The 14,329-nt window shown below is 41.9% G+C and overlaps 1 protein-coding gene across 1 annotated transcript in view; it reads right to left on the bottom strand.

Moving 5' to 3' along the window:
- Nucleotides 1-14,329, bottom strand: part of nrxn3b (neurexin 3b) — a 264,830-nt gene that overhangs the window by 36,791 nt on the left and 213,710 nt on the right. Inside the window, exon 16 of the mRNA XM_029495823.1 lies at nucleotides 5,445-5,616. Within this exon, the coding sequence (XP_029351683.1) occupies nucleotides 5,445-5,616 (172 nt within the window). The remainder of the gene's footprint in view (nucleotides 1-5,444; nucleotides 5,617-14,329) is intronic.

The following is a 14,329-nucleotide window of genomic DNA, read 5'->3' as shown; positions in this document are numbered from 1 at the left end:
TGTAATGCACAATTTCCACCCAGTTCGGTCAAGTAATTGTTTGATTCAAAAATTCAAACTCACGGAAAAAAGATCATGTAATCCAAAATCAAAGAGCACATGCATTCTGCGTGTTATATAAGGAAACTGGAACCCTCTCACTAAACAAAGACAAACCCCTTGCAGTAATGTGGGTTGCCACAAAAGTACAGAGGATTGTAGGAGAGATGCACAGGCCTGATGAACACCGACTCCAAAGGGAAGAGAAACGTGCACCAAAAAGGAATTTGGGGACAAAACAAGAATGGAGATCTGACAAGGCGCCGTTAGAGAGGGAGAATAATTAGAAAAAGGAAGCGACAAAGCAGTGAACACGCACATACACTCAATGCCCACACGCAAACACACACTGAGCACATGTAAGCTGATGGAGATGCTGCTTTATGGGATCAGTATGGGTATATTGTTATAGGGAAGAATAGGACTGTGAGGCAGATAACTCCTTTTTTTGGTCTTATTTCTCAGTATTTCCAGATTTAAAATACACAGTTTTTCCTCAGAAAACCTATTTTGTGCGAAATTGCACTGGGCAAATTGTGTATTGATTAAATATTACTATTTAAAAAAAGCTTTTAAGCAAATTGTCTTGTGGGTTTAGGGGGAATTACATCCTTGGTTTTAGGATCTTAATCATGTGCCCACCTGAATATTCAATAAAGGCAAAAAGTGATGTAAAGAAAATAATTGTTATGGTTCATCACAATGTTACCTTTAAAGCATTAATCTTTCCGTTTTGATGGCAGTGAACTGCATAATTGCTGAGATCTGGGGACACATTGACACTCTTGCAACAGGCTAATAAAAGTAGTCCAGTTCATGATCTGCTAGCAAAAAAAGCCAACAGCAACAGCTTATATCATTCAATTATTTGATAAATTTAATCTACAAATTGAATGTTTCAGTGGTGAAAATAAGATACGTCTGTTTCCTGTGACTGTTTTTTGTGTGTGTGTGTGTGGGGGGGGGGTGTGTTTTTTTTTTTTTTTTTTTACTGAGGTCAAGGTTGGTAGAGTTGGACATTAACATTTTATTAAAATGAGGTACTCCTCCTCCACTTATCTTTAGGAAGAGGCAGCATAAAATATTAGAGACCCCTCTCACTATACTGCCAGTCAATTCAACATTCCAGCCTTAGTAATGAACATGAAGTTAAATTAATAATCCTAACAATAATATCATAGCAAGATATTCATTCTTGTGCTATTAAAGACTGAATTTGTGACTGAACTGTTCTTTGGATTTTACAGATGTATCTATCCTGACTGGATTCAGGTAAAAGTTAAAGACACATGTAGTGCAGTATATAGCAAGTTCATTGAACCCTCTTAATTTTTCTTATAAAAGGCTCTGAGCGGCCTGCTCTGTAGACATCCTCTCTTACTATGAGCCAGAATGTTATTTTCATATGTGTGAAGATTGCCTTTGCTGCGAAGAAATATATTCTTTTGACCTTGATATTGCCCACTGCTGCATAGAACATTAGCTCAAGGATGTGTTACTCACCGTGCAAACTGAAAGACCAGGTCTACTCGATGCCAAGAAAAACAAAAGATTTGAGAGAAAATAGGAAGTATATTTTTGTCCGCGTCACTCGCCCTTGGTCTTTGGATGTACTGTCCGTATTGCAATAATATTTTTAAATGTCAACTTAGTAATGTCTTTTTTAATTGTCTGGCACAAAAGCTCTTTTATTTGATAACTTCGATAACCTCAATTTTGTGTACTCAATTAAGTGGGTTTCCTCCAGGTAATCTGGTTTCCTCCACCGTCCAAAGACATCATCCATCTTCTACCGCTTTTTCCGTTTCATGGAGCTGCTGGAGTCAATCCCAGCTCACATCAGGCGAGGGGGTGGGGTACAACACACAAAGACAAACAGAGACAAACAACCACTCACGCACATTCACACCTATGAACAGTTTAGAGTCAGCAGTCAACCAAAATCTGATGTCTTTGGACGGTGGGAGGAAACCTACAGGGAGGCTGTGCAAACTCCACACAGAAAGGCCCCAGGCCGGGAACCAAACCCGCAACCTTCTTATTGTGCGGCAACAGCGCTAACCACTATGCCGTGCTGCAAGTCAATCATGTTTGGTTTATTTGGTGACACTAAATTGTCTGTAGGCCTGAGTGTGAGCGGTTGTTCATCTCTGTCTCTCTCTGTATGTCGGCCCTGTCCAGGGTGAGCTGGAATTGGCTCCAGCTTCCCCCACAAAACGGATAAGCGATAGAAGATGAATGAATGAATGAATGAAAAGTTAAATAAGAACTCAGTAGTTCTTCAGCAAACTATAACCTTGTAAATAGATGATCTTATTAACAGTTGGGGATTTGTGTGATATGTGTATGATCATTGGACCGCCTGTGCGGCTTCCCTAGTTACGCCAATATAAAATCGCTTCTATTCATTTAAATATGTTTCTGAGGAAACACATAACACATAACGGTCTGGAAGTTGCTGCTCTGCTGACCTCATCTTGGCAGTGCCTGACTGCATATGCAATACCTGGCAAAGACGTGGCACTCGCTTCAGAGTTCAGATATGGATTGGCTCCCTTTTGGAGCTAGACTCAAGCAATCATTCCACTAGCCCCAGAGGCTGATGTTGATTACGCCTGAACATTCCTTGATGTCAGAAATCCACCTGGCAACTTTATTAGGGCTAATGGGAAGCTATTAATTGGAACTAGCCTTTAAGAAGTAATTCGTGGAGGAGTAATAATGAAAATGAGGTCATGGTGCAAAAAAACTCCTCCTGTACTTTTGCGGGCTAGCTTTACAAACACTACTGTTAAGATGTCCAGTTTACACACCACAGGCTTGGCCTATTTTGTAAACAGCTCTGAATGACAAGCAATCAACCAGCACCTTTGTCCCTACCTATTCCCGACAAGGGAGCGAGGGCATGCCCAGATCCGGTAACTGTTTATTGAACGACCTGAGATGCTTGTGGTGGCGGCTGCCTTCAAGTTAAGTGTTGAGAGTGTGAGAAAGCAGTCGATGAGTCTGCACTCTGACATGCAATTACTCATGAGATGACAATGCCTTTACAAAAGGAGGAGGATTTGGAAAAATAAATAAATAAATTAAAAAAATAATAATAAAATCAATCACTGTTGAATTACTATCACTGTGTCCCGCAAATTACCTGAGCAGGAGTGAAAAAGAAATTACCACGCATTCGATTCCCCTGACCTCAACTCCTCTCTGAGACAATGGCAGGCAGACGGACAGAAAAGGGAGCAAACCTCAACGGGATTGCTTTGAAGGAATCCAAAGCAGCTGTGCATGGCATTAAACTAAGTAGCCACAGTGATTTCTGAATAGACGCTGACTTTGGGTTAGAGATATTGACGGATAATTATTATTGATGAAAGGTTGAGAAAACAAAGCGAAACCATTCAGTGCTGACGCAGGGGGCACTTCAAGATAATTATGAAGGCAGTTCAATTGTTCAATTGCAATCTGAAAGGACTGACTGTTAAAGATTGAGAGTAGTTTGATGCTTGTGTGCTATGGGAGCAGAGATCTGAGGGAACATGGGAAACTCCACATTTGTGTAGGCCAGAGGTCGGCAACCTTCAGCTTTAAAATAGCCATTTGGGTGCGATTCCCACCAAATAAAACCCATCTGGAGCAGCAAAACCTATTTTATAGCGATAATGAAGGCAACACTGCATATCTAATTTCATTACACTTAAGCTATGTATGGCGGGGGGCTGTATCCATGGTTACCTTACCAGGGGTTGAGAGTTCACAATAAGTCACCAACCTGACGGCAACAGTTGATGCATAGAGGGCGTGATGCATACTCTCTTTGAGAAAATATTACAAGATCAACAAAATCTCCAGGAATCATAATTATTGCATAAAAGAAATAAAACTACATAAAATAAAATGTATTGAATTTGAGTAGTTGTTATTTATTCGTATTACTTTCTCAAAGCCACAGGGAGCCATGGCAAAGAGATGGAAGAGCCACAAGCGGCTCCGGAGCTGCGGGTGTAGGTGACGGAGACGTCGGCTGTGTACATGTGCGTGCCACACGCTATGGAGTTTCTCAGTATTTTCCAGCATCGCTGCAGCTGTACCGCAGTTATGAAACCCGTCCGACTTTATCTGGTCAAATAAAAACGAAAGACAGCCAACGGCAAAAGAAAGGCAGAGACAGAAGCGATTAACATCACCTGCACTGGCGCTGAACCAAACCAAAAGAGCCTGCCAGGTCACGCCAGGAGAAGATGCTGCCCTATCCTCGATGAAGGCATACGAGGAGCTGTAGGGCTGCTGAGACATAAGGCTGAGAAGTGAAAGGGATCAACTCCTATTTGTTCGCCTCCCACCACTGAGTAGAATCAGCGTTTGTGAAAACTTTTTTTTTTTCTGTTCCTTATTAGGTATTTTATTTTAGCTAGTGATTCACAGTCATTTCCCTGCCCTGCTAACATTAGCTGCACATCTGTGCAATGCTATTTATTCCTTCAGTATTATCTATTTATTCTACAGCTGTTACTGTCCAATTGTGCCATGCTGCCGTGGTTCAATTGTACCTGGGAGATCAATGTGCTTTCATATCATCTTTTGTCAACCCAATGTCTCTTTGCCTCAACTGCCACTTTGAGCCTGTGTTGCTTCCCTGTGCATCTGCTGTGTTTGACTATGTGAAATTGAAGGATGGGTAATACCGAACAAGGAAACAACGGTGGCCTCTCCTGACTCGCTAACAAGGAGACACAGATATCAAAGACCAGAAGAGGCATTTCAATTTAACGGACTGTTAAATAGAAGCAGAGAGAGAATTTTTTTTCCTCTTTTCTCTATCTCTCACCTAGCAAGCTGAGTGGCACGTCTTGGTTCCAAACAAAGGGAGTGCCTGAGCTCCCAAATGGAGCAGGCTCCATTTGATGACCCTATTTGTATTCTGCTGCTGTGCTGCTTCTGCTGACCTGGGAATGAGAGATACAGGCAGACAGCAGCTTTATCTGGCCAGCAGCCCACCCTTGGTTCTGCCTGTAGCCACTCCTTGCTTGCCCACCGACCAAATACCTCTCAGTCCTCTCCAATCCCTATCCTGAATTGACCAGATGTTGCAAAGTTAATGCCTCTTGCAAACAAAAGATTTGAGCTTGGTGTGTGCCATTCCTGTGGAGTCAGGGTTATGCTTTTTTTTTGCCACATAAGAAATGTGCGTACTACCAAAGTGACTCGGTGCTGCCTCCTCTGCAGAGACTTTTTTATTTATAAATAACACAACAAAGTAAAACTTTCTGTATCTGTATTTTTTTCCTTGGTGGTGCCCCAAGCATTAATAGGTGGTGTCCAGCGGGTTTAATATCAATTTTATATCATAATAATTATAATATTTTTTGATTTTCATCAAGCAAAGGCATTGAGAGGGACAGTACCTGAGGGGAAGTGCTCATTGACCGGCCAGTTGTCCACCTGCAAGGTGGCATTGCCCCCATTCCTGGTGAAACGGACCAAATGGTATTTGCCATCGTTTACCGCCGTGGTCGTCTCTTTAACGCTGATGTCCACTGTTCCAATGTTGAAAGTCACACCTACTTTGCCTTGCTCCTGTAAAGGAAACAAAGAAGAAGAGCAGAGAGAGTTGGTGGTCTGATTTCGGAATTGAATGAATAAAACTGTTTCAATACAGCACATGTTTGTTTTTTGTTTTTTTTAATTGGCAATTAAATGCAGTGAACGTGTCTTCCAATAAGTGTAAGTCACCTCAAAGCTGTCACAACAGTCAAAACTAGAGAAATTTTAAAAACTTTCAGCTGCTACTGTACCAAATTCCACCTACATGCAATGTTGTGCAGTAATGAATTAATTATACAACAAACTAACTGTGGAAAGTTCAATAAAGCTACTTGGATGAATGCCCTCGGCTGGTGCTAATGGTGAACTACTCAGAGAACCTGAGGACGCGAGCACGTTACGCTTCATTATACCACTGTAATGTGATGAAAATAGGCTGCCAGCAAAGATTGTAATGATGAGTAATGCTCCCTGCAGCCTGTCACTGCAAACTGGCAGGACAGATGCCTTTTCTGTCATGGTCCTTATAAACTATGCAAATACCATATGTTTTGTTTAGCTCTGAATGTTTAACCACTTACACCATGACCATAAGTTGTGACACCACCCCGTCGTTTTCAGACTCCTCTCCAGCCGACCCCACTCATTTTCATGAGCACACCAGTGTGTTCTATTGTGACTTCTTTTGTATCCGGGGGCATGTCAGTATTAGAAGCGGAGCAGAGGAAGGGCTTGAGTGAGTGGCGATGAAGAATGCCTGTATTTTCTGTGTCATTTGTTTTATTCCCCCACAGGGAGTCTCTCAGTGTAATTACCTACTTTAGAAGCCTGGATAAGAGGGACTGTTTCTCATAACAAAACCAAAATTAGGAAGGCTCGCAGAAGGGGCACACATATTCTTAATTGATCGGCAGAGACGCTGGCCCTGCATGGCTGACTGTAACAGCACAGGTCTGGATAATGTCAAGCTGAATTTAAGAGGGCTTGTCAGCACAAAAGCAAGATTGCTGCAACTTAAATGACACAACACTTAAACCTGCTGACCTCTATTTAATGTTACAGGCTCTTAATACTGAAGAAGAGCACTTAATAAGGTCAAGCTACACTTAACAGTCTCTCATGCTTTTACATCATCTTCAAATATATTCCAAGTTGAAGACTATATTACGATCTTGCCATCGGTTTTTATAGCAATCTGCAGTGCATAGTAGTAAATGAAATATGTCATTTTATTGCAGCCAGCATGATGACAGACTTTTGGTTTTGTTCTCCAGCAACACATTCTGCTGAGTTAGTTTAGTCTTGCGTTTCTGCCCTATTTATGAGAAGGAACAAATATTAGCTTTTAAATCAGGTTTGTTCCTATTTCCACCCTTTAAGTAGAGCACGGAGAAAACCTTGGAAGAGACCTGACAGGTCTCTTTTCACTCCTCTAAATCATAATCATGTATTTGGTTTCTTCTTTTTGCAATGTGGTAAGACTGTATTCTTTTCTGGATTTACAGCGCAGCTTGTCCACCCTAGGTTATATTTCTTCAAGTTTTTAAGGAAGAAGAAAGTTCCCCGCAAAGTATGCAGCACAATGACTTTGTGTGAGACCCAGCAATGACCATGTATACTGCAGTTTTCTCCACAAGTCTCTTTCAGTGCCAAGGCAAATCAGGAGGACTTGCACTTCATTCAATAGCTTATCCGTACACACAGTTCAAACATCCTTTGTCTGTTCAAGAAAGAGACATACTGCACAGCACTACACTGTGTGCACCACAATGTGAGGAACGACAGAGTGCCTCTCCTTTGTAACAAGCTCAAACTCGGCTAATAATGGAAAAAGAGTGTCACCAAAGACACGAAAAAGCCATCTCCTAAAAGCCCAGGTAGGGCTCACAGACGGAGCCAGAAAAGCACAATATCTGAATGTGCACTTAACGTGTCTGTCAGGGAAGCTGCAAATGGGCTCTTAATTTAAGTAGTTGTCATTAGAACTTAGAGCAACAGACAAATGCATACAATCAAAGCGCGTGTGTACAAGCGTACTGATGTGCACGCTGCTCATCTAGCAGCAGATACACATAATCCAATCACATGTACAGGCTAAAGTAAGCACCCACATGAATATGCTGATGATTTAATGTGACAAGGTGATGTTCAGTGTGTGTGTTGTACCGTAAAAAAATACTACTAAAGCATCCTGGGCCCCCCTGACTAATGACAGAACCTTCCCCTGGTATGAAAAAACAACATGTCTGATGGCCTGAGCGCATACAAAGCACAGACAGGATACATCAGCTCTAGTACATCCACTGTGACCTTCAGAGGCTCTGGCAGCCCTGGCTCTCCTGCGTAGTCGCATCAAAGCCACATCTCCGACCCACTAATACCTACAAACAAAGACAGATCGTCACACCCCTGGCCCTGGTACAAACAAACAACAAAACACAGCAATTGTACACCTCTGTAACCGTTGCTGAGCGCCTCCGGGCAGTGTGCAGAGGGGGAGCTGTGTGTGGTAATGCTTTGCAGCAGCAAACCTCCATCTCTCTTTCCTCCTTTCCTCTGCACGACTCCTGTTGTCCAGCTTCCCTCCCGCCTCCCACACTGCCACCCACCTGCCTGCACGACCCCCCCTTTCCCCATGCTGCAGCAATGTTTGATTGACAGATCCAATTACGTTTCTTATTGGCCTGTCGCTCGCGAGGCGGGAAGGCACTTCATTGTCTCCCGAGCAAAGGGGAAAAATAGCTATTGTTCTCTTAGGAGAAAAGATGATGGTCACTATTCCAGGCGTAAACAAATGATGCACGGAGAATCACTTCCAAACTCACATACACAGCTGAGTGCAAACAAACACCAAACATCACGCACACAAAGTCATGGCGTGCACCCTTGCATTGAAGAATCTTTGTGTCAGTAGCATCACATGGTGAAATAACACAAAGAAGGGTCGAAATATTCCATCAGTCATTAACTCTCTAGCACGGGGGACACTCTAAATATAAAACTACAGTATGTAAAGTGGCAATTTGCTGGTACTATGTTCTGAAACCCCTCCGTAGTCCGACATGGTCCCACACTCTATTTAATGCCAATCATGAACACCAACTGCTTTATGGCTACAAGAATAGAATGAGATCATTCTGGCAGTTTGTTTGTGTGTCAGTTAAGTGTACAGTATGTGTGGGCATGCTGCGTTAACGCTCCGTGTAACTAATACTGATGAATGTAACTCTGGCGAGCTCACAGACTCCATCCCCTTTTTCTGCCGCGAGCTGGCTGAGGCTTGGCACGAGGAGATTCGACGGTCCCACGTGACCCGGCACACTCTGACATCAGTAATCAGGCCCGCCGCAATCCAATTCAGGGCCGATCAATGCCTCCAACACATGGAGTGCCCCAGGCAAAGTGAAAGAGAGAGAATCACTCAAAGCAGTGGTGGGCGATCCAGCAGACAGCCATCACACAGACAGCTGCTGTTCCGGGCACGAACTACTCACAACAGACTCACAACAGACTCCATCCCCAGCTTGCTGAATGGTCATTCTGTTAAGCCACAGGCAGAGAGATACATACATTTGGAGGCCATTTTATGGAGGTGAGCTGGGTAGAATTAGCATATTTAGCTGTGCTGGGGAGGAAAAAGCTGACAAAAAGGTATGGAGAGCAAGAAAGAAATGATTATATGTATGGAGTCATGTCGACAGATATCTTCCATGTGAAGATGTGCATTGAAAGCACTTTAAGGTCAAAGGATGTTAGTAAAGTGGGAGCCTCCCCCCATACAAAAGGTATTACATTGCATTCAAACCTTGGTTGAAATCTGGTATGGAGTAGTTGTAGTGGGACAACTCCGGTGGATCTATATTAAGTCTCGGTTGGGTTGGGAGGCAGATCTGATATCAAGAATGTGGACATGTCCCAGGGTGGGAGTTTGGGTTACATATCCACCCTTTCATCTGACATCAGTGATCAAGTTAGCTTCTGCGGTCAGGGGCCATCAAAACTGGATCATGGAAGCAGCAGAAGTAGAATCAATAGAGTGGAGAAGCTAGGACAATGTGAGACATTCTGGATTGATGCACCCGGCCTTCACTGCGCCAAAGCCATTTATCGTCAGTAATTGACAGAGATAACTCATAGACGGTGAAGTGATTTGTAGCTGTCTGTGCTTGTGCGTATCAGCCCAGAGAGTCAGAAATTTGCCAATGGGTGGGATGTTAAAGGCTGCTGAGGAGAGGTCTCTTTGTGTGTGCTGGTCTTTAGTACAAGTAATTTCTTCATGTACTGAACGTACTGACAAGTTGACAGGCCCCAGGATGGGCGAGCGTCAGGCTTTGTGGTCTAGAAACTGTAAGTACCACTGGTGAAATCGAAAGCATGACGCAGAAAATAAAAACATTAGAGAAATGTCACTTTACGAAATAATTTTATCAGTCCAACCAAAGCAAATAAAAAATATGTACAACTTCAGTGTAAAAGAATTCACACTTTACAAAAAGAGAAACCACAGCGGTAAGAAGACTTTAACGTTTAAGTCTGGTGATACATCTGATTAATTGACCAAAACTAACAGTAGATTGCTCCTGCTGGGAAGTGTTTTCGCTGGATCCAAACCCTGATATAGTTTATTAGACTATTCAAAACACATAAATGAGCCATACTATTACAATGAAAGTGAGTATTGCAGTTCATTTTGACTCAATCCTCCATTTATGGCAAGACGATACAAAGAGCTGTTGGAATAAATACTAAATAAGCTATAAAATCTACATTAGTGCTCCATGGGTCCCCACAAAACCTTGAGCAATGTTTGTTAAAAAATGTAAAAAAAAAAAAAAAAGATCAAAAACAAAAACACGAAAATTTGAGTAATGTTCTTAAAATAATGTCCTCTGGCTATTCCTTTCATCGGAAATTATAAAGAGGGAGTTCTGTAGATTTTAGAGTAGGTATACTGGTATAGGTATACTCTAAGGTCAATGAGTTATTTGGTGGCACTGAACTGTAGACAGGATTGATATCGCAAATATTTATTGGAAACTGTGAAATGGACTAAGTCTAAAAAAAGAAAGAGGGGGGTGAAATACAGACGTGGACAACATTGTTGGTACCCTTCCGTTAAAGAAAGAAAAACCAACAAAAATCACTGAGATAACTTCAAAGTGACACTGTTGAAATCATAGAAGAGGGAGACAAAACTGGAGCTTTTTGTGGAGTCACATCAGCTCTATGTTCAGACACAAAAATGAAGCATTCAAAGAAAAGAACACTGTAGCGACTGTGAAACACGGAGGGGGCTCGGTTATGTTGGTTATGTTGGTTATGCTGGGGTTGCTTTGCTGCGTCTGGCACAGGGTGTCTTGAATCTGCGCACTGTACAATGAAATCTCAAGACTATTAAGGCATTCTGGAGCAAAATATGCTGCCAACTTTCAGAAAGTTCGGTCTCAGTCGCGGGTCACGAGTCTTCCAACAGGATAATGACCCAGCCTTCTATGAGCCCTGAGTGAAATCCTACTGAACGTCTGTGGAAAGAGCTTTAGCATGCAGTCTGGAGAAGGGAGCCTTCAAACCTGAGACAGCTGGGGCAGTTTGTTCATGAGGAGAAGGCCAAAATACCTGTTGACAGGTGCAGAAGTCTTATGGAGAGTTACAGAAATGGCTTGATTGCAGTGATTGCCTCAAAAGGTTGCTCAACAAAATATTAAGTAAAGGGTAGCATCAATTTGTCCAAGACCGTTTTTAATAAGACTGCTGTTGATTTTCATCAGCTAATTTTCAGTACATTTTTATTCATTATTACTTTTGTCAGATTCAAGTTATTTCAGTGACCATTGTGTGTTTTTGTCCACGTCTGTATAGAATCTCATGAACAAATTCAGGCTGCAGCTGCTCATAGCTGTGATGTACGTGTAGTGTGCTGACAGACAAGCACCATGAAGGCTACTAATTTGGAGACTATAGCCACTGTAGAATATCTCTCTCTCTCTCTCTCTCTCTATATATATATATATATATATATATAAAAGGAGATATATTCCAAAGTGGCGATGAATAAAACACAGCAGACACGGTTTTACTTTGATGGGTTCCTGGCTTTTTATGGAGACTGCACTATTAATATAAATATTCCTCTGAAAACTGTGAAATTTCATTAATCATTAATTGGTTGAAATGTTCATTCAGACATTCATAATCAGCTGCAGAGCTGTTGTGAGAGGCGATGTGGGAGGATACAAGGCACAGAGGCCTGGTGCCCCTGAAATATTGATCACACCTAAAAGAACCCAGAGGTCTAACGCAGGCTGTATTTCACACCTGAGAGAGCCAGGAACAGCTTCATCGAATGGACAAGAACAAAATGGCTTCCACGTCGCACTTAGTGCAACTATAGGTAATTGCTGTGGTAATACCAGTGAGTCCATTAGCCAGTTGGTTAATACCCAAGAGTGCCAGCAAGCGTTAGCCCAAGCTGAATAGGAAGCGTCATTGCATTTTTAATATAAACACAAGAAGCAGAAGCGTTGCTGAGGAAGGTAATGGCTTTGACTCCTGCACTCAGGCTCAATGTCAAACTCTGAGCCCCGCTCTTTGATCCTGTGCTGCAGAATATGAATTGCGCAGGGTCAGCCTTATCAATTATTTACAGCCACTCTTTCTCTATTTCCTGTTTGTCCGCTCTTGTGGCTGTAACTTGCCCTGACACTAATGGCGGACGGCCTAGTGAAAACATTTATCAATGTTACCGCAGAGTCCTCTCCAGCTCTATACTATCACTTTCAACCTTTTGGAACTTAGAGTACTGACACTGCACTGATCCTAATCATCGCTGCTTTGGTACTTTAGATACTTTACTGCATGTGTCCCAACTGCATTGTCTCAGTAAAGTCACTGTCCCTGAAAGAACTTTTGGTTGCTGCATCCTGCCCCTGCCATCAAGAGTGTCTAATTTTAAGCACCGACCTTCTAAAAAAAGCTGCTTCTGTCCGGCCAATAAGGCGGAGACCCCTGTCCTCCTCTTCGCAGCAATCGCAATAAACAGTGAAGAGAAAATAAATAAATAAAATAACCACAGTTTTGCTTTTGTGTTCGTTATTTTCATGTTCCTCTATTGAAAAACTGCAAGAACTGCCCACACTTGAGGAAAACATGCACTTAATCATTTAAATTGTAAAACTACATATTCATTCATGGCATGCTTTGATTCTTTCTCATTTACATTTCTCCCAGTACTCATTTTTAATCTCATTATTTTTATTCATTTCACCCTAACCTTTTAATCACAGTTTCATTAGTCACCTGCACTTTACTATCACTTGAGAATTGTAGATTGGTTATATATATATATGATATTGCAATAATAAATTAGGTTTGATTATGGGGGAAAAGAACAATGAATTTGAAGTCCAGAGGTTTATCCATTTTCATTTACATTATTCTAAGTTTTGCCACAAATTTGACTGATTGAACAGCATAGCAGCAGCAAACTGCTGCTTTTCACCTTCTATCTAATTATGCCCCTTACTTGGTTTGAAAAAGGTGATTATATATTGCAACCACTAAAAAGCTATTCATAGAGAGCTGGTCCATTCGAAAGGTACATGGACAGAAAACTACATGGCTGAAGTAATTATAATACATACTGCATGATTACCAGTGCCACAAATATAGCAACACTTTAACCATGAATCTTTTATCACACTACTTCATTTGGACTATTATACCGCAGGCCGCCAACAACACGGATTAAGGCTATATGCAAAAGCAGCAGGCCTCGGTCGCCTGCATGTTCATGCTCTGCTTGGACTGATGTTTGGCAACAGCCGGTGGGACGAGGCTGGGTATAAATTTTAGGTCTCGCTGTGGCATCGGTCTTGCTTCCATTTCATTCTAGCTCTGCCCCAGCGTCTATTACAAAAAAAAAAAAAAAAAAAAAAAAAGGAAAAGAAAAGTCGATTTTGTGTGACCTCACACTATGTTGGGCCACATGGTCTTCGCACACCAGGGGGCTCATTCTAAAAAGAAATAAATAAAAGAGCCAATGAATGGGATTTGCACTAGATAGAATAATATGCTGTGAAAGTCCATTAGGGACTAGGCTAATGAAATTGAAACAGCTTGGTGATCAAATTAGAATCTGTTCGGCAGATATTTAATTTAATGTGCTGCTGAATTTAAGCACTTTCTATTTGGTAGCCCCAGAATGAAACCAGCACACAATAAATCAAGCAGGGACACAGTTCATCCTACAATCTCTCCTCCCCAACAACAATGTCTATATTTATGAAATGCCTCCCTTATCTGATGCGTTGTCTGAAACAAAACAGACTAGCAAAGTGAGGATTAAAAAAAAAAAAAAAAAAAAAAAAAAACGAGAAAGAGACTTTCTCTTTGACCTTTCAGTGTGTTTCCCCACAGAGAACACCTTCAGTCACAATCATATGCTTCGCTGCAGCTGCTTGGTAAAGAGTCACGGGGTGAAATTATTTGAATAGACAGAAAAGATTTCAGCTTGTTTGAAGAGCAGACCTCTGTATTTTGCATGCTCTCCTTACCATGTCTGGGTTAATATGCAAAGCAGAAGCCACACTGGGAGACGCTCTCTTTCTGCGTGTCTACCGGGAGAGAGGGTGTGGGTAGATTGGTAGGGGGTTAGTCCAGTGGAAAAACTAGTAAGCACTTTCAGATACCTGCACATCACAACAATTAACTAAATGGAGAATAATTATTTCAGCGTGACGCATGATAT

This window comes from Echeneis naucrates, chromosome 24 (genome assembly GCF_900963305.1).
Source record: "Echeneis naucrates chromosome 24, fEcheNa1.1, whole genome shotgun sequence".
Classification (NCBI taxonomy): domain Eukaryota; kingdom Metazoa; phylum Chordata; class Actinopteri; order Carangiformes; family Echeneidae; genus Echeneis; species Echeneis naucrates.
Note: the sequence above shows the minus strand (reverse complement) of the source record. Positions and strands in the feature narration are given on the sequence as shown.